The 24409-nt window shown below is 36.1% G+C and overlaps 1 protein-coding gene across 1 annotated transcript; it reads left to right on the top strand.

The window, feature by feature from the left end:
* The first annotated feature begins 1201 nt into the window (after positions 1 to 1201).
* LOC121415238 (28S ribosomal protein S36, mitochondrial-like) lies at positions 1202 to 18417 on the top strand. Its single transcript, XM_041608420.1, has 4 exons — positions 1202 to 1278; positions 8103 to 8163; positions 14247 to 14404; positions 16728 to 18417. The coding sequence occupies exons 1-4, from the start codon at positions 1255 to 1257 to the stop codon at positions 16743 to 16745; spliced, it is 261 nt and encodes an 86-aa protein (XP_041464354.1). The 5' UTR covers positions 1202 to 1254; the 3' UTR covers positions 16746 to 18417.
* Positions 18418 to 24409: the final 5992 nt, after the last annotated feature.

Here is a 24409-nt window from a genome sequence, read left to right as displayed (position 1 = left end):
CGTGTATTCCATAAAGTTCTCAAAATATCTCCATTCAGATCTGATTGTCAAAATGTATTAGCTAGAGCTGTACGCTCGCATTTGCATTGGTTAGTTATGTTTATCTCAATATGAATTATATGACAAACTAATTAAAATCCCGATTTCGTGACAGATTATCGAAAATTTCGGCCTGGGATTTGCCCTCGCATTAATTGTTTAAAATGTATTAATTCATGCATCCTATTCATAATTACAAAAGTGCTTGAACTGTCCAGTTTTCAGGCCACAATATTAACAGATTTCGCGCTCTCATTAGGCCTAATAGATTAATAAATAAGACATTAATTTAATTGTCCCTTTTTCAGTATGGAATATCGACAAGTTTCATCTCGCGGTTAGGGTGAGGAATAGGAAGGTAGTCATCATTATGATGTGATATAATGTCCTTAGAATGTCAAATATCAAATATTTCAAGCTCGCTCTTTGCGCTCGCTTTTATAAATTTTCATGAATAAGAATGTATTTAGAATACTTAGATGTTTATTCAGATACGCAGCTTGTTTTCTATTAAAATCATTATCCAGTTTCAGATCAGAATATCGAAAATTTTCTGCTCGCGTTGCGCTCGCAATATACCTATGTAGGAAGATCCCTAATTAATCATCGTGTTCATGATTTACAAATCATGAATAGAGTGTCCCGTTTTTAGGTCTAAATCTAGCGCTCGCATCAATTGTTTAGTATTTTAGTCATATACCTATCCTGCACGTTTACAAAAAAAGTGCTTAGGATTTCCAATCTTTATAAGAAATTTTAAAAGAAATTTCACCTCGGGCTTCACGCAGGCATTATTTAATCGTTGAATTGTGTAAAGTTTTCATGGCTAACTGTAAGCAGTCCTTAACCATGTTAACCTTGTTTACATGTAAAATTTCTGCTCGCGCTTCGCGTCCGCTCTATATCGATAAGGATTATAACTTTATCCAAATTATATTTATGTTAATTTATAAGAATAAAGCAAAGAAGTGACCCTTCAAAGAAAAAAATCAGATTCTAGCGGTCGGTCGGGTAAAATGTGACTGAAAAAAATTCCCCCCTCCCTATTGGCTGGAACCACCCCTAAATTACAAATATTTTGCTACTTTGCTACCCCTTATCCCGCCCCTTATTCACGACATTTCACCAGAAATTCATTTTTAATATTTTTTTTAAACGTCAACCGAGCAACACAGATGGCGCTCTTCAATATTGCTTTCTTTTGGGTATTTAAAAATGTCGGCAAACAGAGTGATTCAGGTGAGATAAGCATTCTATTTTTTCCTTTTATTTAATTCTAAAATTATATTTGGTTGCAATTTCTTACAGAAGAAGACTTATTCTTTAGTTTCAAGCTGTCCATAAGTAATCAAATGATAATATTACCTTCGAACGCAGAGGATAAAAAGGAAGATACAATTGCATTGTAGTGCTTCCAAGCTAGTCCCACACGTTGTGTTTTTTGTTGGACAACAAACTGTGTTCAGACATGTCAGCTCTTTCGCTGCGTGCTGCGGTGCTGGGTCTCCTTTGTTGATAGAAATTAAAGGAAATTAACTTTGAGGAGGTGTGCGTGTGCATAATTAAACTTTCTTCTTTACTCCAGAGAGTTGCCAAAATTCAGATTCAGTCAATTTCAGATTCGATTGATAATGATATTGATAATTTCAAAAACATTTTGAGTTCAAACTTCAAGTGCTTTTTTGTTTTCAAATTCAATCACAATCAAATTTTGCCTTAACATAGGATTGGGGTCGGGTGTCCGGACACTTTATTTTTTAAAGCCTTCTTTTTGTCTGCGGATTACATTAGATAAAGAGGCATAATTGTGATTTGTACGCAGTGGGGACAGTTTCAACAGTATAGTATACTCGTGATACAATCCCCACGCTATGGGATACACAGTTGGTTTGGCACGCAGGGGGGATAGCTCCAACAGTTTCATACTCGTGATACCGTCCCCTCACAACATAAAATCGTGCTCGTTCAACAAGGGGATGGGGACAGTTTCCCGATGCAATGTGACAAGGATAAAGCATTTTAGGGTATGGCTGCGGAAGTTGGGGGGGGCTTCAGCCCCTCCCTTTTTCCAAACATAAACGTGAAAATATGATCATAGGATTGTGATTTTATGTGCAACTTCCCCCTTTTGCACCCACAAATGTAAGGCCAAGTAAAAAAAGATAGTAGTTGATCGTCCGGGTTTTTTGAGAGCGGTGATGAGGGAGGTCCTTGCTATTTGCTATCTTACTATTTTTTTTAAGAACACGGAGGCATTTTCTCGGTCTGAATTTTGACATCAGCGATGAGGGAGGTCCTTACTATTTACTATTTTTTTTGCTATTTTTTATTCAAATGATTGTCAGGCCATGTCAAGCTCGAATTATGTGATCGATGTATGCTCAATAGTAATAATAAATGATTAGAAATATATATATACATATTATTATATATGTATAAATATCTACGATTGATTGGAAATCTATGGAAAATAAAATCTATTGATGTATTATTACTGATGTATACTGGTACTGTATTGTTGTCAAACAGAATGTTCATGTCAAGTGAATAATTTAAACATTTTAATTTATGTAAGGGTAAAAAAAAAATGCATGGGGGGGTCTTTTTTATTGTCGTGGAGTCTTGTTCAATTTTCCAGAGCCAATCTCATTTTTAGCTCTGGGTATGGTTTCGCATCGCAGTTTTCGGGTGCTTGTTCGTTTACATAATGTTTAATACTACTGCTCAATTTTTATTCATTTTTAAAATTGATATTGAATATTAAATCCCTCATTGAATATTCGATGCATTGCCTCCTGACATTAGAAAACTCGCCAGAAAATTCAATGCATTTCACAAATTCACATGTCACGCCAGCACAGTCAATCACATCATCCTAGCACACATGCAGTTCTCCCAACAGAGTCACAAGCACACAATCACCGTAACACACATCTAAGTACAGGCGCTATCACTCACCAAAAAAACCCGCTGAAATACAAATTACGTCATTAGAATTGATTTATCTGCGCCATTATTCAAGAGCATGCGACGGATTAGTTCAGATTCAGTAAGCGGGGTCCCCGAAAATGCACTAAAAATGAAGAAATCCGCGATCTTTTCCGAGTTTGCAAACTTTATTTCCTCGCTAATTTATGATGGTATCTTCAAAATCCAATAAAAAAACAAATCAGAATTTTTTTCTTTCTTGCAATTACGGCGATATCGGACTTTGCAATTGTTTTTGAAGTTGCGAGAGAGATCCCAGAGTAATCTTGTGAATTTTTTCGTTATTCAGCAGCCATAAAAATAGTTAATAACAAGAAAATTGATGCTGCAATTAAAAAGGGAAGATGGCGAGGACGAGAAACAACACAATTTTTTTTTTTTTTTTTTTTTTTTTTTTTTTTTTAGAAAATAGTAAATAGCAAAAATTTTCATGCGGCGGCCAAAAGTGATGCGCGCGAGGACGATCAACTACTTTCTTATTTTACTTGGCCTAATGCACTTTACCCACGAATGTAATAATTTTTGATCGCCCACAGATGTAATCCTTCTAAACTAAAATCCTATAGAACTTCTTTCATATAGCACAAAAGTGCAATCTTTTTTCCAGAACCGGTTGATTAAAAATTATAATGTAAGTCCAAAGTCTTTTTTTCCAGACCTGGTTGTTTCCAAACTTATAATATAGGTTCAAAGTCTTTTTTTCCAGACCCGGTTGATTAATAAATTGTAATGTAAGCCCAAAGTCTTTTTTTTCAGACCCGGTTGTTTAAAAAATTATAGGTTCAAAGTCTTTTTTCCAGACCCAGTTTTACAAATCATTTCTTAAAGAGTCAAAAAGTAACAAAGATCCCCACTCTCTTATTAATATTAAATAACATGGAAATATAGCATAATCTTACATCCAGACCCAGATCTTTCAAATAAAAATGAATATACATGTACTACTACTAATAAATTAATATTATTATGAATTGAATACTAATGAATTAATATAATTATTAATTTATTAGTAGTAGTATTCATTTTATTTGAAAGATCTGGGTCTGGATGTAAGACTACGCTATACAAACAATGCAGTGCCCCTCCAATGCTTTGTCTCCTCCGGGTCATGGTCCACCACTGGAGAAGCTGATATTCAATCATTAATGTACAAATCCTAAGGCCCGAATTCACAAAGGTGGTTTCGTTTGAAACCATGGTTTTTAGAAACCGTGGGTTTTAGAAACCATGGTTTTTCAAAAATCATGGTTTCTAACATTTGCGATTCACAAACGATGGTTTCTAAAACCCACGGTTTCAACAGTGGTCTCAAATGAAACCATGGTTTCAACAGTGGACTCAAGTGAAACCATGGTTTAAACCATGGGTTTTACCTCAAAACCAGGGATTTCCCCTTTTTAGCGCGTACTGAGCATGCTCAGTTTCATTGAAAACTTGCATCCTACAGCTAGCACTGGCATAAGTGGCAATACGGTCTGATTCTTCAATTACTACAACTTTCTTTCGTTTAAATATAAAAAATGAAAAAGGTGTAATTTTATGCGCTTCTAGCTAACTATTATCTTGCGATTCCCAGGTACAGATGTATTGCTGCTGTACTGTATTTGGTGATCGACTCGGCCCCGGGACCCCGCTTAACAACCGACTTAATAATTTATTTTCTTCACTTTTGTCGCAGAAGATAGACTCTCTTGTATTTCCTCAACTCAATTTCTTCATAGAAAGAGTAAAACTTAGTGTAGATGCCTGATTTGTTGAGGTTTGTCAACTTTCTCTCTGATCGTGAGTAGCGAAAAACGGATTAAAGATTCGGGTGCTTTTCATCGCAATATTAGTAGCTCGGCCCCCGTAGTTGCCGGGGCGCTTCAGACCCGAAGATATCCCCAATCATGGAAGTGTGCATGTACAGCCGAAGAGCCGAGCTTGGCTGAGTTTACTCCAACGACTTGTACTTGTAGGATTAAGCCTGTTAATTAATCGATCAAAGAAGAATGTCTATTGCTGCTCTCCTTCAGACAAAATTAGATGAAGCTTTACATCGTAGGATCTGCCCTTCTACTTTTTTTAAATAAATATATTTATTTTCCATGGTGTGTAGCTAGGTTTTAAGTGGTAATAGGCTTCAATTTCTTGACTTGTAGATGTTCGATTCATAATTCAGGCTAAAATTGCATGTATAGTACACATGCACAGGCGCTGCGGGGGGGGGTCGGGCGTTTTTTGCCCCTGCCCCCAAAATGTATTAAGGGAAAATATACATGGGGGCCAGCTTGGGACGATATAATCCCGGCCCCCAAAATGTTCAAAAGCATGGCTCTACGCAGCAGTTGCCCCCCCCTGGAATTTTTGAAAATTTAATTTTACAGAAAACTTATATCCACTATAAATGTGCATGAAACTTTCAGTTTCTCTTTCAAATGCAAAATGCAAATTTGGTTAAGTATACAGTGTTTACTATGTAAGTATTCAACTTCATATGGCAAATAATAAAACCGACTTCACAGAGGGATATTATATTTCAAAACAAGTATTTTTACTATTGAATTCTATCTTGTGCATATGCATTTTCCTGAGATGAATGGAGATATGAGAAAAATGGAGATGTTGAGAGGGATGGAAATGAGAGGAATAGCGTTGATGAGGGTGATGGAGATAATGGGAGGAATGAAGGTAATGGAGATGAGGGATGGAGGGGAACTGAGGATGGAGATGGTGAGACGAGGGATGGAGATGATTAGAGGAGAGATGTAGATGAGAGGGATACATATAAATAAGAGGAGTGATGAAGATTAAAGGGGGAAGATCATTACTATAATCATCAACAAGATAGAATTCAATAGTAAAAATACTTGTTTTGAAATATAATATCCCTCTGTGAAGTCGGTTTTATTATTTGCCATATGAAGTTGAATACTTACATAGTAAACACATAGTAAACACTGTATACTTAACCAAATTTGCATTTTGCATTTGAAAGAGAAACTGAAAGTTTCATGCACATTTATAGTGGATATAAGTTTTCTGTAAAATTAAATTTTCAAAAATTCCAGGGGGGGGCAACTGCTGCGTAGAGCCATGCTTTTGAACATTTTGGGGGCCGGGATTATATCGTCCCAAGCTGGCCCCCATGTATATTTTCCCTTAATACATTTTGGGGGCAGGGCAAAAAACGCCCGACCCCCCCCCCCCGCAGCGCCTGTGCATGTGTACTATACATGCAATTTTAGCCTGAATTATGAATCGAACATCTACAAGTCAAGAAATTGAAGCCTATTACCACTTAAAACCTAGCTACACACCATGGAAAATAAATATATTTATTTCAAAAAAGTAGAAGGGCAGATCCTACGATGTAAAGCTTCATCTAATTTTGTCTGAAGGAGAGCAGCAATAGACATTCTTCTTTGATCGATTAATTAACAGGCTTAATCCTACAAGTACAAGTCGTTGGAGTAAACTCAGCCAAGCTCGGCTCTTCGGCTGTACATGCACACTTCCATGATTGGGGATATCTTCGGGTCTGAAGCGCCCCGGCAACTACGGGGGCCGAGCTACTAATATTGCGATGAAAAGCACCCGAATCTTTAATCCGTTTTTCGCTACTCACGATCAGAGAGAAAGTTGACAAACCTCAACAAATCAGGCATCTACACTAAGTTTTACTCTTTCTATGAAGAAATTGAGTTGAGGAAATACAAGAGAGTCTATCTTCTGCGACAAAAGTGAAGAAAATAAATTATTAAGTCGGTTGTTAAGCGGGGTCCCGGGGCCGAGTCGATCACCAAATACAGTACAGCAGCAATACATCTGTACCTGGGAATCGCAAGATAATAGTTAGCTAGAAGCGCATAAAATTACACCTTTTTCATTTTTTATATTTAAACGAAAGAAAGTTGTAGTAATTGAAGAATCAGACCGTATTGCCACTTATGCCAGTGCTAGCTGTAGGATGCAAGTTTTCAATGAAACTGAGCATGCTCAGTACGCGCTAAAAAGGGGAAATCCCTGGTTTTGAGGTAAAACCCATGGTTTAAACCATGGTTTCACTTGAGTCCACTGTTGAAACCATGGTTTCATTTGAGACCACTGTTGAAACCGTGGGTTTTAGAAACCATCGTTTGTGAATCGCAAATGTTAGAAACCATGGTTTTTGAAAAACCATGGTTTCTAAAACCCACGGTTTCTAAAAACCATGGTTTCAAACGAAACCACCTTTGTGAATTCGGGCCAATAAGACTGGGGGGGGGGGCTGATTCAGCCCCCACCCTCGACATTTTTCGTGATAAATCCGCTGCGTGAAATTTTTTCACCGTGTCGCTCACTGACTTTTTACATTCAAGTCTCGCGCAACTTTTGAGACCAAATTTGTGAGCCCCGGGTGTGCGGTTCTGAAATTACGCAATATTTTGAAAGTGCATGCAGACCCAAAATTGCACAAGAACGTGACTTTGTATACAAATCCAATGCAAATAAAGTGTTTAGCCAATATTCATAAATGTATCATTATTTTTCCTCTTACAGATTGAAATCAATTAAATCCATCTTATTTATGGTCCAAATAAAGTCCCCTACAATTTCCATTGAAAAAACAATAAAAAACAAAAAGTCGAAAAACGGAGAAATACATAAGAAATTTAGAAAACAATATAATACATCAGAAAATAAATGCGATTTTGAAATTTTTTTTAGTTACATTTGATGAGATTCATATAAAGTGTCTGTATACCAAAAATTAGCATTTTAGGGGCATTATTTAGTTAATTTAAGCAGAATTTTGATTTTACGCATAAATTAGCGTAATTAATTAACAATGAGATATTTCGCAGAATTTGATCTTGTAATTTTGTAGATTATGCCATGGGTGACGGGCTTGCCAAGTTTCGTCGCGATCGCGCAACGACGGCCAAGATCATAAGGGAGGGCTGAATAAGACCCCCAACCAGTCTTAGGCTTCGAAATAGCCCAGTCTATTTAGGGTTAATGTACAGATATTCTAATAAAGTGATTAAAAATACAAGATATTGTCATTGCTGACATCAGAATATCTCAATTCTTATTGCTTTGACCATATACAGGCTATTCGGCCTCACATTCCACTCATCAAGTTTCGGGCAGGTGGTGGTGGTCTTAGGAAAGGTAAGTTAAATGTCCAGGAGTAAGTAAAGATTTCATCCTTTTTACTGTCATTTTAGATATATCAGTATTTATGTCTCTGTCGTTTGTTATTTCCATGTAATTTTTCTTTCTGCTTCCATGCTGCTCTTCTATCCATCAAGAAATCTGAAGCCATGCAATATCATCCTTTTCCTCCTATTTCTTATTTTTCTTCTTTTGAAATTTGAACGCATTCTTCTTTGGTCTCTTCCGTCTCCTTCTCTGTCTGTCTCCTTTTTGAATTCTACAGAGCTTCAGAATTCTAAACCTGTATACTTTACATCAATCCTGCAATCCTTTGCTTTACTAGACAATACCTCGGGGGTAAAGATTTTAGTATGACGTAGAGTCGCACTTAAATGCCTTGTTGCGTACGGTATTGACCGCTTGATCGCATTGGTCAGATCGTGCCATAAGGAGGCGCACTAATGCTTATCAATCAATAAGATAGCGTGTTGCATATCATGTACGCATCAGCATTTAAGTACGACTCTTAAGTTGTACTTAAACCTTTGTGAAACACCCCCCTGGTCATTGATTGTAGCTTTTTCTATGTTGGTGTTGTACTATCTGTGATAATTACAATGTAGGTCTACACAATTGTAAGTCTTGATCTTGTTTTTATCCAGTGGTATCACCTGTGACTGCAACAGCTGGCCTGCCCCAGGCTTCACCCTGTCCCATCTCTAGCGCTAAAGCTAAACCTCAGGGTATATTTATTACAGTTGCGATTGATTTCAATCATTCATAAAAGCAAAGTATAGTTTTTGTACGTCCAGACCTATTGTTATATTAGAAGGCATGATTAATACTGAAAATGACTGATGAAACTCAAAGTCATTGGCAACACGTCATTGGAGTACAAAAAAATAAAGAAAATTGTTGTTTACAGAAATAGAGTATCAAGTCTATTATGAGATGGAAAGGCTATTTTTCAAGCCAATCATTATTTTTCATCTCCCTTTAAAAAATATTGTGGAAATCAAAACTGTACTTGCTTTCTATCCCATCGTTTTCTTCACAAATTTAATTTACTCAGATTTTTCTGAGTTGTTTCAACTTTCTTTCAAGTTTCTTTTCAAAACCTGCATGATAGTTTGTTGGTATTCTTGTTTACATGTGCTATGTCTTCTGCTGTTTTAAGATTTAGTCACAGTGGAATATGTGGAAAGTGGAGAAAATTAATTGTTTTGTAGCCTTTAATGTAATAAAGCCTACATGTATGATAAAAACTTAATGGACGTATTGGACAAAATATGCTTGTTTTTTTTTAACAGTTTTTCAAATGCGCTATGAAAATCACTCCAAAATGGATATATGAAAATGGAGATTAAAGGGCCACAAAACTTCAGATTACTGTGATTGTTCATATTCTTGATTTGTCATGTTGATAGTATCAAGGTCTCTTAGGGTGATATTGCCCAACAATAACCTTCTGAGTTATGATTGAAATTTGAAAAAATACAGATTAATGTATGTAAATCATTTTTTGTCCATACTATTAAACAAAAAAAATTCAATTGAATACTGTACACTGAATGTAGATTAACAGGGATGCGACTTTTAAATCTATAGACAATAGTTGGAATTCAGACTTTATGAAAATCCAACCTGTAATCCAAGCTGCGTGGCGAAGTTACAAATTCAATTCAGAGGTTTGAGGTTTCAGCCCTGGTCACGTCTTTTGGAAGGTGACATTAGAGGTCGGTCCCAGACATAAATCATCATATCTGATAGATACAGTCCGAAAAAAACCTGCAAACAAACACATGCACACATTAGAAAGCTTTTTTAAATTTCATAATTAGAAACGGGGTCATAAATGATTTCCAGACTTTTTTATCAATTTGAAATGGTATCCCTGGATTGATCCAAGTCCTTGACCTTCAGTGCCTTGTTGATTGGCCCTTTCAATCGCCTTGGATTTTTGTGTTAGTGTGACCGGGCCTTTTTAAAATTGACAATTTGTGATTTAATATTTACCCTCTTGACAAGTGGCCTTGTCTTTATCATAACTTGAAGTCTGTGTACACAATGCAGTGGTGCTCAAAAATTTGTGGACCCCACCAGAAAATGAACAAAGTTAAAGTGTCCAAGGTCTGCTGTGATATATATTTAATTGTTGAGTCAGGTGATAAATATTACATTCAATAAATTTTGTTTCTCAGTGCTTGCCTTACATTGTAGTGTTGTTAAAGGACAAGTCCACACCAACAAAAACTTGATTTGAATAAAAAGAGAAAAATTCAACACTGAAATTTTCATCAAAATCGGATGTAAAATAAGAAAGTTATGGCATTTTAAAGTTTCGCTTCATTTCACAAAACAGTTGTATGCACATCTCGGTCGGTATGCAAATGAGGGAACCGATGACATCACTCACTCACTATTTCTTTTGTATTTTATTATATGAAATATTTTTATTTTCTCGTCATTGTCATGTGAAATGAAGTTTCATTCCTCCCTGAACACGTAGAATTCCATTATTTTAACATTTTGTGCTTCAGGCAAGGAGGTCCTAATCGTCAAATTCGTAAAAATTGAAATATTGTATAATTCAAACAATAAAAAAAAAAGAAATAGTGAGTGAGTGACATCATCGACTCTCTCATTTGGATGTATCTGGCTCGTTCATATACCTATTTTGTTAAAAATAAGCGAAACTTTGAAATGTCATAACTTTCTTATTTTACATCCGATTTTGATGAAATTTTCAGCATTGTGCTTGTTTGATTAAATTGATTCAAATCAACATTTTTCTGAGGTGGACTTGACCTTTAAATTACATTCAACACTCAGCATGAAGAAGTGCATTTTGTGGTGAGGTTCACTAACATTTCAACACAACTGTACATAGATTTGGGATGGGAGGAATGAAGAAACATTGAAGACTGAAGAGATTCATGAATGAACTCAGATGAAAAATATTTTTGTTGCATACAAAGATTGGCAGGCTAGACAAGACAAGACTCCTGACACAACAGATTATGCTTTTTTTAGTTTAAAGAAAGTGGGGGTATAGAACTCAGAATGTTCGGATAGCATGGTTTGTAATTTCTTTCCCTTCTTTCTTGGTTTTCTTCGTTTCTTGTCTTTGTTTTGTACGTTGTTTTGATTTGACTTACGAATGTATTTCTTTACTCAGGATTATGTGTTTGGTATAGTACTTTGTTTTCTTGTATAGTTTGAGTGTTTTCCTTTGATTTTATGTATGTTTTGCTTTAAAATTTGTTTTTTCTATATTTCACAATACATGTCTGGAGTTATATCTAAAGATAGGATCCAATGAAAAGTTATATGGGGCAAATCATCCTTTGCCCCTGAAATCCCCCAATAATTATAAGATGCAAACTACCCCCTTTAAGTTCCTACTGATTTAAATACAAGGAATGAAAAGACACATATTGTCTTTATTCCTGCTCCGGAGGGTATATTTTCAATTGGTTTAATGCCAATTCGTCCAATTACCAACTCATTTACTATCATTTTGTCTACCATCGGTTCGTCCAATATCCACATGGTCTGATTGCCATTTCGTCCACTCGCTATTTCGTCTAATACCAGTTGGTCCAATAGCCATTAAGTCCATATACCATTTGGTCTAATTGAACTGTGTTAATTTGGTGAAATGGATGAAAATAAATTGGGTATAAGACCAAGTGGTTATGAGACGAAATGGTCGTAGATGGACTGGTGATCAGACAAAATGATGATTGGACCAAACGGTTGTCAGACGAAATGTTGATGGACGGAATGGCATTAGACTGAATGAAGGTTGACCATGTGATGAGTAGATGAGTTGGCAGTAGACGAATTGTCAATATACCCCCTGTAGAGGGCAGTTTCACAAAGTTGTTCATACTTACAATAACTTATACATGACACGGTCTTGGGCTAAATGATATGAATTGGCTTTGAGCCTAAGAACATGTTCCAGTATAGAGCTTAAAGTCATCCATAACTGTACAAGGAAGTATAAAGAAACTTTAAGGCTGACAAAGTGTAATGTATCCTTCCTGTATATATTAAGATGATATGAAAAACCTTGACAGCAATCACTTCAATTAAAACGGTGTGTAATGCATGCCAATATACTCTTTAAAATGTCTTAGGTTGCACTACCATATATCATTTTTTAGCTTAGGGTAGGCATAATATACAAATATACTAGGCCTTTATTTTTCCCTCGGGTCTGTGCCCCTCACAAAAATAGTAATGCCAGTCCAACCTCGGACAAATAATTCCTGCTATACTTACTCAAAGCTTGTATATTATTATGCCTACCCTCAGCTTAAAAAGGATATGCATGTATGGTAGTGGCTGTATAACCTAAGACATAAGAGTATATTGACATGCATTATGCACGGTTTTAATTGAAGTGATTGCTGTTAAGGTTTTTCATATCATGTTAATACAGGAAGGACACATTACACTTGGTCAAACCTTAAAGGGGAATCCAGCCTTGGCCATAAAATGTTGTGTTGGGAAGGAGAAAAATAAATTAAACAGAATGGTGAAAATTTGAAAGAAATCGGACAAGCAATAAGAAAGTTATAGCTGCTTAAAAATTGAGATCACTAATAGTATGTAAATTCCAAATTGGCAACTGGGTAAGTAAATTATGACAAGGGGCAAGGACAACTTTCCCATAGGCCATGTACTTTATTATCAGGGATTTGTGGTTTTCTCCTAAATACCCACTTGCCTGGGGCAGTAATCTAAATATAACCCAGGTGGTATATTGTTTAATGTCCTCATAAAAGAAAAATATAATTTGAAATAAAACTTTTGGGAAAAATGACATTTTAGTCATAATATGCAGTGGAGTACATGAAAGAGTAGTCCTTGCCTTACATCACAATGACATCCCATATGCGGCCAATTTGAAGTCTCCATGAGTATAGTGATTACCAATATTTACAACTTTTAAAAATTCATAACTTTCTTGTTGTTTGTCCAATATTGTTCAAACTTTCACCTATCAACTTGTCTAATTTTTCTTTTTCATATAAAAACATGTTTATATTTGGGTTGGATTCCCCTTTAAACGCTGTCGATACTTCCCCCAGCTGTCGACTACAGAGTAATAAAGATTATCCATCCTTGGTTGGTGTGATAAAAAACTTGTATAAACATTTATTATAAAAAAGAACATCACCTTCAGAGTGTAGACTATACAAGAAGATAATGGCTTTGAGATATGAAATATATATGTTTATATAATGCATTCCAATTGTTATCAGTTGAACCTGTTCATATGTAGGCACAGTCTATATTGGGCAATGTTATCCCATTAATACCTCATCAAAATGCACCTAGATGTCTCTTTGTTGTTAAAGGGGAAGTTCACCCTGAAGAAAAGTTTGTTGTAAAAATAGCAGAAAAAATAATAAAAAATATTGGTGAAGGTTTGAGGAAAATCCGTCAATGATTAAGAAAGTTATTAGAATTCATAGTTTTGAATTTGTGACGTCATATGCGAGCAGCACTCCTACAAAGCAAGTGGTAAAAAATCTTTTAAATGTCATTTTCTCAGAAAATTGAAAACGGTTTTTACTGTGCCTTTTGTATATCAATAGACAAATCATTTCACACCCGATCATAAATAGAAAACAAAATAAAGTCATCAGGAACCATACAAAATTTGAAATTCATTGTTTTTTTACCATTCGCTATGTAGGAATGCTGCTCGCATATGACGTCACAAATCCAAAACTTTGAATTCTAATAACTTTCTTAATCTTTAACGGATTTTCTTCAAACCTTCACCAATATTTTTTATTATTTTTTCTGCTATTTTTACAACAAACTTTTCTTCAGGGTGAACTTCCCCTTTAAAGGGTATATAGCCGTCAGTTGTTGATACTTGGTAGACGTACTTCTTATTTTTCTGCTTCAAGTACCCAACTCTAAAGTCTACCAAGCGTTGAACTGTTGTTAATCTTAATTGTCAATCATTTGATAAAGACAAAAATTTTAGTCATCAACTAAATTTTGTCAGAATAAAGCATGAAATTTTCATCCTTGCTTTTTTTCATTTCCATTTTTCTTGGACATTTACACAGTAATTCCACCTGCCGCTGTGACGTCAACTCCTCACCCGAGCTCCAGCTCCAGCCTAAGACCGCCTAGTAATAGGAGAAGTGATGCTCCAGAATTCTTCCAGCTCGATCCCAAGTACCACAGAAACGCCATTACACAAGAGGAGATTGACTTCATCAATGTGAGTATACTTTCAGGGTTCCCAGCCAATCAGGGAAATCAGGGGAAATTATTTTATTTTTTTCCAGTCAGGGAAAGTTCAGGGAATCTGATAAAAAAATATACCTCAAATCAGGGAAAAATGCCTCAAATGAGGGAATAATCAGGGAATTTTGATCGGCCCAAAAGTCGAAAGGACGGTATCCAGTCAGATTCTGTTGTATTCTGTAGCATCTTAAAACAACATCCATTGAATGACTGGTTATGGTGGTACTAATTACTTTTACATTATTGCTTTTATACTGAAAATACATGTAATTCACTGCAACAACAACATGCGAAATTGGGAATGGGTTTAGATAATTATCAGAGAATTTTTAAACTTCATCAGAGAGAAATCAGGGAATTTCAGGGTTTTCTTGAAAAGGTGGGATTCCTGAGTGGATCCTGGAGCATTTCACAAAGCAAATAGTGATTTCCACTGACAGCTTTGCTCAGAGCCAATCAGACGCAAGAACTTCAGTAGCTTGTAACAAATAGTTAATGAATATCACTGACTATTTGTCTCATGAAGTACCTCCTTGGTACCCCTTGCATACACCTGTCTGCACAGAGGATATTATGTTGCATGAAAGGTCTTGAGAGTGAAATCTTGGTGTGAAGTTCACTTTTTCGACATGTCAGGTACCCTCAATAAATCCCATGTCTACTGGCCGTAACTATTAATATTCTTAGGGCAAACCATTTTTCTGGGGAACACATTCTGTATTATGGAACAAATGAAAGAAAGAAAAAAAAGGCATTACATATCTACAGCCAATGAGAGGGGCAAGGCTTGGGCATTCAAGATCATGTCCCTTGATGTTTGTGGCTAAATTTAAGCTGTGCCATTCAACACTAGTGCCGGAACATTCTGTGATCCGTTTCATGGAATTTGTTCTAATAAAATACAATTCAATTACCGGTACAGTTAAAAGCTACTGAAATCCTTCAATTTGATTGGCTGGTGGTAAATTTGTTATAAAAGTTGTGCCTCTGTTATAACAAGTCTTTTATGAACAGGAACCAGATCAGACAAAGGTTTGGAGGGGTGTGATTTATTGGAACTGGTAACTCTGTTCATCACACTGAGCATCAGGGTTTTGTTTCATATAGACTTACTAGTGTAACAAATTTATGCAAAATACCTTTAACCAGTTTACTATCAACTGATCACATTAAATGATTTCAGTAGCTTTAGATTATTATTGCATATTTGTTATTTTAAAAAGTTTGATTGAGCTTGCCCATGGGCCCGTTTTATAAAGATACAAAAAAAGTATAAAACATTGTATGTATATAATGGTTACTTGGGTTACTAGTTACCATGAAAATCTTGACTGTTTAAATGTTGAACCTTGCGTGTGATGTATTTGTTTTCAGAGATTACATGTTACATTCATGTAATCCAGCCTTTTGGCTGTTAATTGGATTTAATTAAAATAAATACCCTTTATTTTCATTTCATTCATATCCACTGTGAAAATCACAATGTTTTGAAAAGCTCTTTAGATATCTATGTGGTTTGTATGTATGTACATGCAGTGTGACTAAAGGAAGGTATAAGCCACAACCTTTAAGAAAATTCTATCCCCCTTCCCAGGGGATATTTATATGATATTGACTGGCCTTGAGGGGAACATCAAATATATTGCCAGCAAAAGAATCATATTGGCCCGAGTCTTTAGACGAGGGCAATATGGGCCATTAAAGGGCAATATATTTGATGTTCCCCGAAAGAATAGCTGGTCAATATTTTTATTATCATCCAAATCAGATATCTAGAGCAAAAATCATAATGGGGATATTTCTTTTGAAAATAGAGTCCTATTGTGTCATGTTAATATCGGTCTAGGCTCTGCATCTTACCATTATGACGTTCTTGCAAGCGCTCGGATCTAGCGTTGTCTTTATTATGACGTACATGTATATTTTTGGTGCACAGATCCTTATGAAGCGTATCTCTTTATACGCATCCTCCAATGCCCGGATGTGAGACTAGGGAAAATACAAAGCTATATTTTGCATCGTCTGCATGCAAAGTAAATTTGCGCATTGAGACTGATAAAAGTACGAACAATATACCTACCCTTCCCAATATTCAGAAAATGTAGGGCAATACGGTTTTGTTAATGACAAGCTCAGATGTCTGATACGGGTGATAATGAGTTTTAGAGTTTGGGACTCAATCTCTTTCTTCATATTCTGCACGATACACTGACAGTAATATTCAGTACATATTTTGTAGTCATATTATGTTTATTTATTCATATTCTCTCTCTTTTTTTCTCTCTCTCCATATACAGAGAGGTGGACCTGACTGAAAAGCAAATGCCACCATATGCCAGTCAGACTTCCCCTCACCAGATTTATCATCTTCATGTGTAATATCAGAGAGTTATATCTCCTATTTTAATGAAATCAATTGTTACATCCATAGGCATATTTTTATCTGCATTATGCAACAGTGAATAAGGTCACATGAATCCATTTATAATTTTTGTGATGGGTACTAGAAGAAATTTTAAGAGTATGGAATGCTGATCGAGGGCTCATTAAAATGAGTATATTATTTGTAGGAGGTTGCATGAATGGGGGGGGGGGGTCAGCAGCAGGCACTGATTCTCATAGGCCTTGTACAGGGATTACCTGGTTCTAATGGGCAATGGGTTAACATGGGTTGACTGCTGAATTCTGCTAGTCTCATAGACTTCATACAACAGCTCGCCCAACTTTGTTGTCCTAATTGATTTCAAAGGATATCAAACAATATTGTATGTTTTCTTAAAACTGATGATCTTTATGATAAGGATCTTATGTGATGTAGTATCTACCAATTGTTGTGTAGTTCATAATTGTGTGATACATGTTGTTGCTTTTGTGTTTATTCCTTTCATCTCTCGTCTTCAAAGAATTCATCATTATCACTTGTGAACGGTCATATTTCAGTAAGTGTTGCAATTTATGAAGCACTGTGATAATGACTATTCATGATACAACAAGATATATATCTATTATTTGTAATTTACTTGTACTTAAGGACTAGGAAGTACATTACCATGCTATTGGACATGCGAGGCCAGTAAAATTGTTTGCTCTATGAATTATTTCCAGTGACACCACGGTTGCAACTCCAAGCTGACCGATCGTTAGAAGATTGGGTATAATGTAACAGATTTGGTCGGTCTGGAGTCCATATTGTTTGTGTGACTGGCACATTAATGTTATGTTAGCAGTGTAGTATATCATAGTGTAGTAGGTTTCACGGTTACACCACGTATCTTTCTTGCATTGGGCAGGTGTTGGTCCTGAAAAGTGTACTATATCATATTGCAACTTGTGTAATTGTTTCTCTGATACACGAATATCTTAGCAGTTGAAAAAAAAGAGGATGGAATAGTCAAAATGATGTGATGTAGTTGGCAAGTATTCTTTCGCCAGAGTTATGTCTTATATCCGATGTCGACCCAAATGTTGCACTGGTCGTATGTTTTCATCATTATTATGCATGTAAATAGAATTTAATATATTCAGTTGTATCTGTGGACGATAGATTTATTAGAGTAATGCCACCAAATGAAGCATGCGGGACCGAGTGTGATGCATGTTTTCTATGTATGCTCTGTTGTACATAATCTTTCCTAGCTAGGTTTCAACCTAAAGAAGCTGAGAAATGAAGGGTAGAAAATATTATTAAGATTTTCATTGTTTGCGATCAAAGAAACAGTTCTGGATTGCATATTTTATGTTTTTATACATTGCAAATGGTGTGATGTGGTCATGATATATGACTTGTTTTTTCTTTTGCCCATTGTTATGGGATTAATGCCCATTCATACAAGTTTTATACCTTGTTCTATATGATTATATGATTGTATGTGAAATTTGAGCAATTTAGTTTCAAATATTACTCTGTGTACAGTTATCCTGCTTAGTTTGAAAGGTTAAACTGTATGCTGAGCCTGAACTTGAATTAAATCTTCTATGAAAACCTTAGAAAGACTGTTCTGTAGATATTCCATGTGATGGCTTAGAACAAATTAAATGCAGATGTGAGATTAAATACCCTGGTCTGTGATAATATATGATGCCAATATGATGAGAGCTCTTTGAGTTGATTGAGTTTCTCTTGAATCAAGTCGGGACTAAGGCCAGTGGCATTGTTGATTTTGTGTTGCAGTTGCCCATCATCCTAACCTGTGGTAGTGGTGGTGTGTGTCCTTAAAAGATGTTAGTTGTGCTGGCGATAGCCTTTATTGTGGTGGTGGTGGTCTTCGTGGTTGAGGCCATCGGTAGTACTAATGGTTGTTGAGATGGTATTGATGAAGTGATCAAGTGGTTCTTGGATAAGTGGTGCTTGGAGGGAGGGAGATAATATTATGTTGCAGTGGTAGTGGTTATCGTGTTTTAGAGATGGTAGAAATGTTGTTGGCAGTGGTAGCTATGATTGCGGTAGTATGGTGTCAGAGGTGATGTCTTTAATGGCGATGGTGGTTGTAACAATATCCAAGTTTTACTGTTTGATTTACCAAGGCCTTCTGTTGTAATATTTTAAAGATTTTGTCATGCTCTGATTTTTCTCCATGTCTCATCTCTCGATATTGATATACATCTATGTACTTCATTATTGTAATTGTTCTTTCATATTTTTTTCCAATACCAGGGCCCCGTTGCATAAAAGTTACTATTATGGTAAGTTTGTCATCCAATGGTAACTACCATGGTAACGCTGATCAACAGCCAATCAAAATCAAGGATTCCATGGTAGTTAACATTGGATGGCAAAGTTACCATAATGGTAAATTATGTGCGACGGGTTCCAGGAAAAACTTCAAGATGCGAAACAGCATTTGTTATTTTGACGTTGTAAACCTGTTCAGATATGTATGAATGAGTAACTAACTAAATAAATAAACAATGAATAAATAAATATTCAGAGATGAGTAGCTGGGACTGAAAGACGAGTGATTTAACTTCAATAGCTCCCTCTCTTGACCCAATCACTGAAAACAAGCTGTTGAGTGTTCTAGGTCTAGTACACTGAGATAAGTTTCCTTTTATTTCCGTGGTCTAGTATAACAAATCGTTGGTTTTGGTGTTAATGGACGGTTTAGGGTTTCCCCTATTTCCTCAATCGGGGGCATTGGGAAATGCTGTTCCAATTAATGCTTAAGATTTAGCTCTAAGGAAGTGATTAATGACGTAGTTAGTAGCTCTTTTAATGATTATATGGTCGAAATATTATGATATATACCCTTACTTTACAACTTTACATGTTGTTGCTGAAATTCGTTCTTTTTATTATCCGTAAGAATTTTTGAAGATCTTATATTTCTGTCATAAGAGACAGTACCGGGGTATTCTGATAGGAGGGGGGGGGGGGGTGCAATCGAAAGATGACGTCACTTGTTTTCCTCAATTTAAGAAGAGGTTACCACACCCACACACTTTACAGTTTATACTCTTAGTTCTTCTGTCATTTGCTTCCTCATTTTCTCCTTTACTCATAATAATAATAATATTAATAATAACGATGATAATAATGATTATAACAATAATAAAATAATAATAATAAAAATCCCAAGGAGTGCGGGCCGAGGTAAAACTTGCCCCCTCGTAACTCCGCATCCCTTCCAAGTATGAGCGGCGCAACTGGTGTGGGTGCACTTTTGTTATATTAACATGTAATTAAATGTCCATCAATTTGTAATTTTTCTGTTTCTGTTATTGTAACTCCCGAGGGAACTCGACAGGACAGTCTTAGCTGGTGAAATGCCAAGCTGGTAATTAACGAATTACGTACACAGGAAATATTAGTTAATCAGGCATATATGGGGTGGCTCTATTTTATCCCTGTTTACCCCCCCCCCTTTCAAAAATTGTATCGCGACCCCTGTGCACCCTCAGTATAATATGGTATTGAGAGCTGTCATAAAGGTATTCTTAAAGGACAAGTCCACCCCAACAAAAAGTGTATGTGAACAAAAAGATAATAATCCAACAAGCATAATACTGAAAATTTCATCAAAATCGGATGTAAAATAAGAAAGTTATGACATTTTAAAATTTCGCTTAATTTCACAAAACAGTTATATAAACATCCTGGCTGGTATGCAAATGAGGAGACTATGACGTCATCCACTCACTATTTCTTTTGTATTTTATTATAATTATGAAATATTAAATATTCTAATTTTCTCCTCATTGTCAAGTGAAACAACGATTAATTCCTCCCTGAACATGTGGAATTAGCATTGTTTAATACTATATGGTTCAGTAAAGTTGGTCCTTATTGTCAAATCTATAAAAAATGAAATATTGTATAATTCAAACAATAAAATAACAAAAGAAAAAGTGAGTGAGGGACTTCATCGACTGACTCACCTAGTTGTGCATATCACTGTTTTATGAAAAATAAGCAAGAATTTAAAATGTCATAACATTCTTATTTTACATCCGACTTTGATGAAATTTTCAGCACTATGCTAGTTTGATTTTTCTCTTTTTATTTAAGTCAGCATTTTACTGGGGTGGACTTGACCTTTGATAACTGTTTGTCATACCTCTTTGAGATGAAACACTGCTGTGATTGGAATATATTGGGAATTCTGAAGGACTGTTTCTTCTCTGTCATGATCCGCAATTTGAACCCCTGAAAACTGGTACTCGGGGCATGCATTTGAAATGAGTCAAAGGACTTAAAACATGAAATTGTGGAAGAATAAGTTTGACAAGCACGGCGACACAGATTTTCACAAACTACAAACATACCGTCATGACTTTGTATCCGTGTATCTTTATTTCAAAGTGTTCGTGCTTTATTACCCTATAGTCATGATAGTATACAGCAAAAACTGTGGTGTTAACCGGTGTACATAGAGGACCACACCAGTTATTTAACACCGGTGTTAAATTGGTAGTGTTAGTTTTACACCTACATGTGTTATTATAACACCTATGGTTGTTATATTTACACTCTTTCGCGTTATGTTCAATCTCTAGGGTGTTATTTTAACACCTCAGGGTGTGGTCCTCTATTAACACCAATTGGTGTCAGTTTTAACACCACAGTTTTTTCAGTGTACATGCTTGGTATGCTTTCGGATATTCAAACGTGTATGACGCACTCAATTAGACTCAGATGTGGCTTAACTATATTCTTATTATCATAATAAGGTCTCAACATTAATTAGTTTTATTGTTTTAAATCGTTGCTAGGCAACCATGTATTGCCAATGACGTTAAGCGGAGTAATGAGATGGAAAGTTTAAAAGGATGAGACTTTGGTCCATTAATTGCTTGCATTATTTTGTAAATTGTCAATTTTCCGAATTACCTACATAAAGTTGCACATGTAAATCTCCTTGAATTTTGTTCCTAATAAAATTAGATCTTCATTCTCAGCCTTCCAAAGGTTCTTAGCGAAAGAAATGGTGTAACCACGGAAATAATCTTTTAATCTTTTTCTATTGGGTATAACATTTAATTCTCAACTTGCATATATAGGTCGCAATCATATTGAGGCTCAAATTTGGCTTTAAATTTATTTTTAGTACGAGTTATAATATTTTATGATACCATTTTTTTAATCCACCTTTCTTAAGAGTGAGTTATTTATCTTCCAGTTAGCATGGTTAGGAGCACCACGAAAGGCATTGCGCAATTAGTGTATTGTCTTATTAATACCACAATGATCTGGACACATTGAGACCGATTTAATGGACATGTTCTTGAACGAGCCAGAAATATATCCTCGGGGATATGACATTCTCAGATACTTACCTTATATTGTTGTTTGGTTTGATTATTTTTTTTCTCCAACATGAACCATCTTGAGCTTTTTATAACGAAATAGCTCTTTGGTTTCTTTAAACTGTTTCGTTACCTATCACGTCTACGCTCGGATCGTTTACACAGATAAAAATATCTCATATAATTCAAACATTTGAACCAGAAGGCTTAAAATCATACAGAATCATACAGATGTAATTTGTAAGGAAGAAATATAAAATTTTCAGGGAAAACATAAAAAAAAAAAATCAACGTTGTTATTTCATAGATGATAAGTAAATGGGCATGAATTTGTTCAGATCTAAAATGTAGAGACATCATAGGCCAATTAAAAATGTATTTAAAATCGTGGGCTCGGTAACACAAAGATTAGCGATCAATCGCTAAATGAACTGACCAATCAAGATCAATGTTACACACGCATTTGACGCAAAATGCTGACTAGGAACAAATCAGAATTGTTCTTTCATAGTTGCTATTCATCGCAAACCTTTGTGTGACGGACCCAGTGTTTCACCAACGTTGACATTGATTTTGATTGGCTGAAAAGTACTGTTACTATGGTAACTGTCAGATAAAACAGGGGCCCGTTTCATAAAGGACTTACAACTGTTGCCATATTGGCAAATACCATGGTAACAGGGCTCAGCAGCCAATCAGAATCAAGCTTTCCATGGTAGTTGCCATAATGGCAAAGTTACAACAGTTGCAAGTCCTTTATACCCCTTTTCCACTAGGGCCAGGACAGCGTCATGACAAGGCGCGGAATGTACTAATTGCAATCCGCGACCCTTCCGCAACCATGGCAACCTGTCCGGACATTCCTAGGAGTGTCCGCACGCTGTCCTAAACCCTTCCTGGTGTTCGGGAAATCAAAATTTGCCCGCATCCAAATTTTGGTCGAGACCAAAATTTGGACGCGGATATTGAATTCCTGACACCTTCGGGACCCTGTCCTGACGATGTCCTGCCCTTCCTGAACCCTTCCGCGTCTTCCCGAAACCAACCGCAATCAGGTAAGCTTCAAGAAGGAAAGAAGAAGCAATGCGGAATGTTTCAGGAACACGCGGATTGGAATAAGAAGGCAAGCGGACAGTTTCAGGAACGTGCGGACAGGAATAGGAAGGCAAGCGGAATGATTCAGGAATGTGTGGATCCAATGCTAATATGTATGGAACGAGTACACAAGTAGCAAAAACCATTTGCAAAAGCACTACAGGGGGGCAACGGGATGATACAAGACAAGAAAATAACAAAAAGTAGTACGGGGTCAAGGGGCCTAATTAGTATTTACTAAACAAACCAGAGAACCTAATATTTCAAGCAGTGTTTTAAACATAATTACGCGAGCGCAAAGCACGAGTTGACTTTTTTTTTTTGGGGGGGTTACAGACTTGAAGGAGGAATATTTCAAGCATTTTCTACTGATCTAAAAAGTGGACTTTTCAAATATTTCTTGCAATAGTTAAGCTGACAATGATGCGCGCAGATTATTTTGTTCTGTACTGAACAAAAAAAAGATGTCTCATGCAACGTTTGATTATGAACTTGATTATTTTAATGTACTCGACTGCAAAAAAAGGACCGTATAGGCAGCGCTTGACTTTACAAATAGGACAAATATCATAACAAAATTAATAATACATACAGGTGTAGATTTCAAACTGAAATTCAAGTTTATGTTCCTATTATATTTTAAGCACTTTGTTTGATCATGAATGAGGTGTCATTAAAAAGAAATGATAACAATAAACGAGAGCAAGTTTATAAATATCGCTTTTCTCAGAACGGCAAAAACGATTTAAAGCAGGGGCAAAACGATTTACCCCAGGATTCATTTCAATCCCGCATGAAAAGTGCACAGTTTCAACACCCTGGGAAGCATTCTTTGCATTCATCCAAGCCTAAAAATGGCGCTGGCAAATTCAAGCATACAATATCTTTCGCTTCCAACCGGGTACCCATTTAGCACCTGGGTGGAGAGTGGCAAGGTATGCAATACGTCTTGCCAAAGGACTAATTAGACCGCGGTGAGAATCGAACGCACGACTCTCCGTTTACAAGGCGGGAGTCAGAACCACTACACCACGACTCTTTACAAAAAAAATAGGCCTTCCTGAAAAAAGTCGTGCACAGAGCATGTTTCTCATAAACATAGAATATGAGCGCGAAGCGCGAACTTACTTCTTTTAAACAT

The sequence above is a fragment of the Lytechinus variegatus genome, chromosome 5 (genome assembly GCF_018143015.1).
Source record: "Lytechinus variegatus isolate NC3 chromosome 5, Lvar_3.0, whole genome shotgun sequence".
Classification (NCBI taxonomy): Eukaryota; Metazoa; Echinodermata; class Echinoidea; order Temnopleuroida; family Toxopneustidae; genus Lytechinus; species Lytechinus variegatus.
Note: the sequence above shows the minus strand (reverse complement) of the source record. Positions and strands in the feature narration are given on the sequence as shown.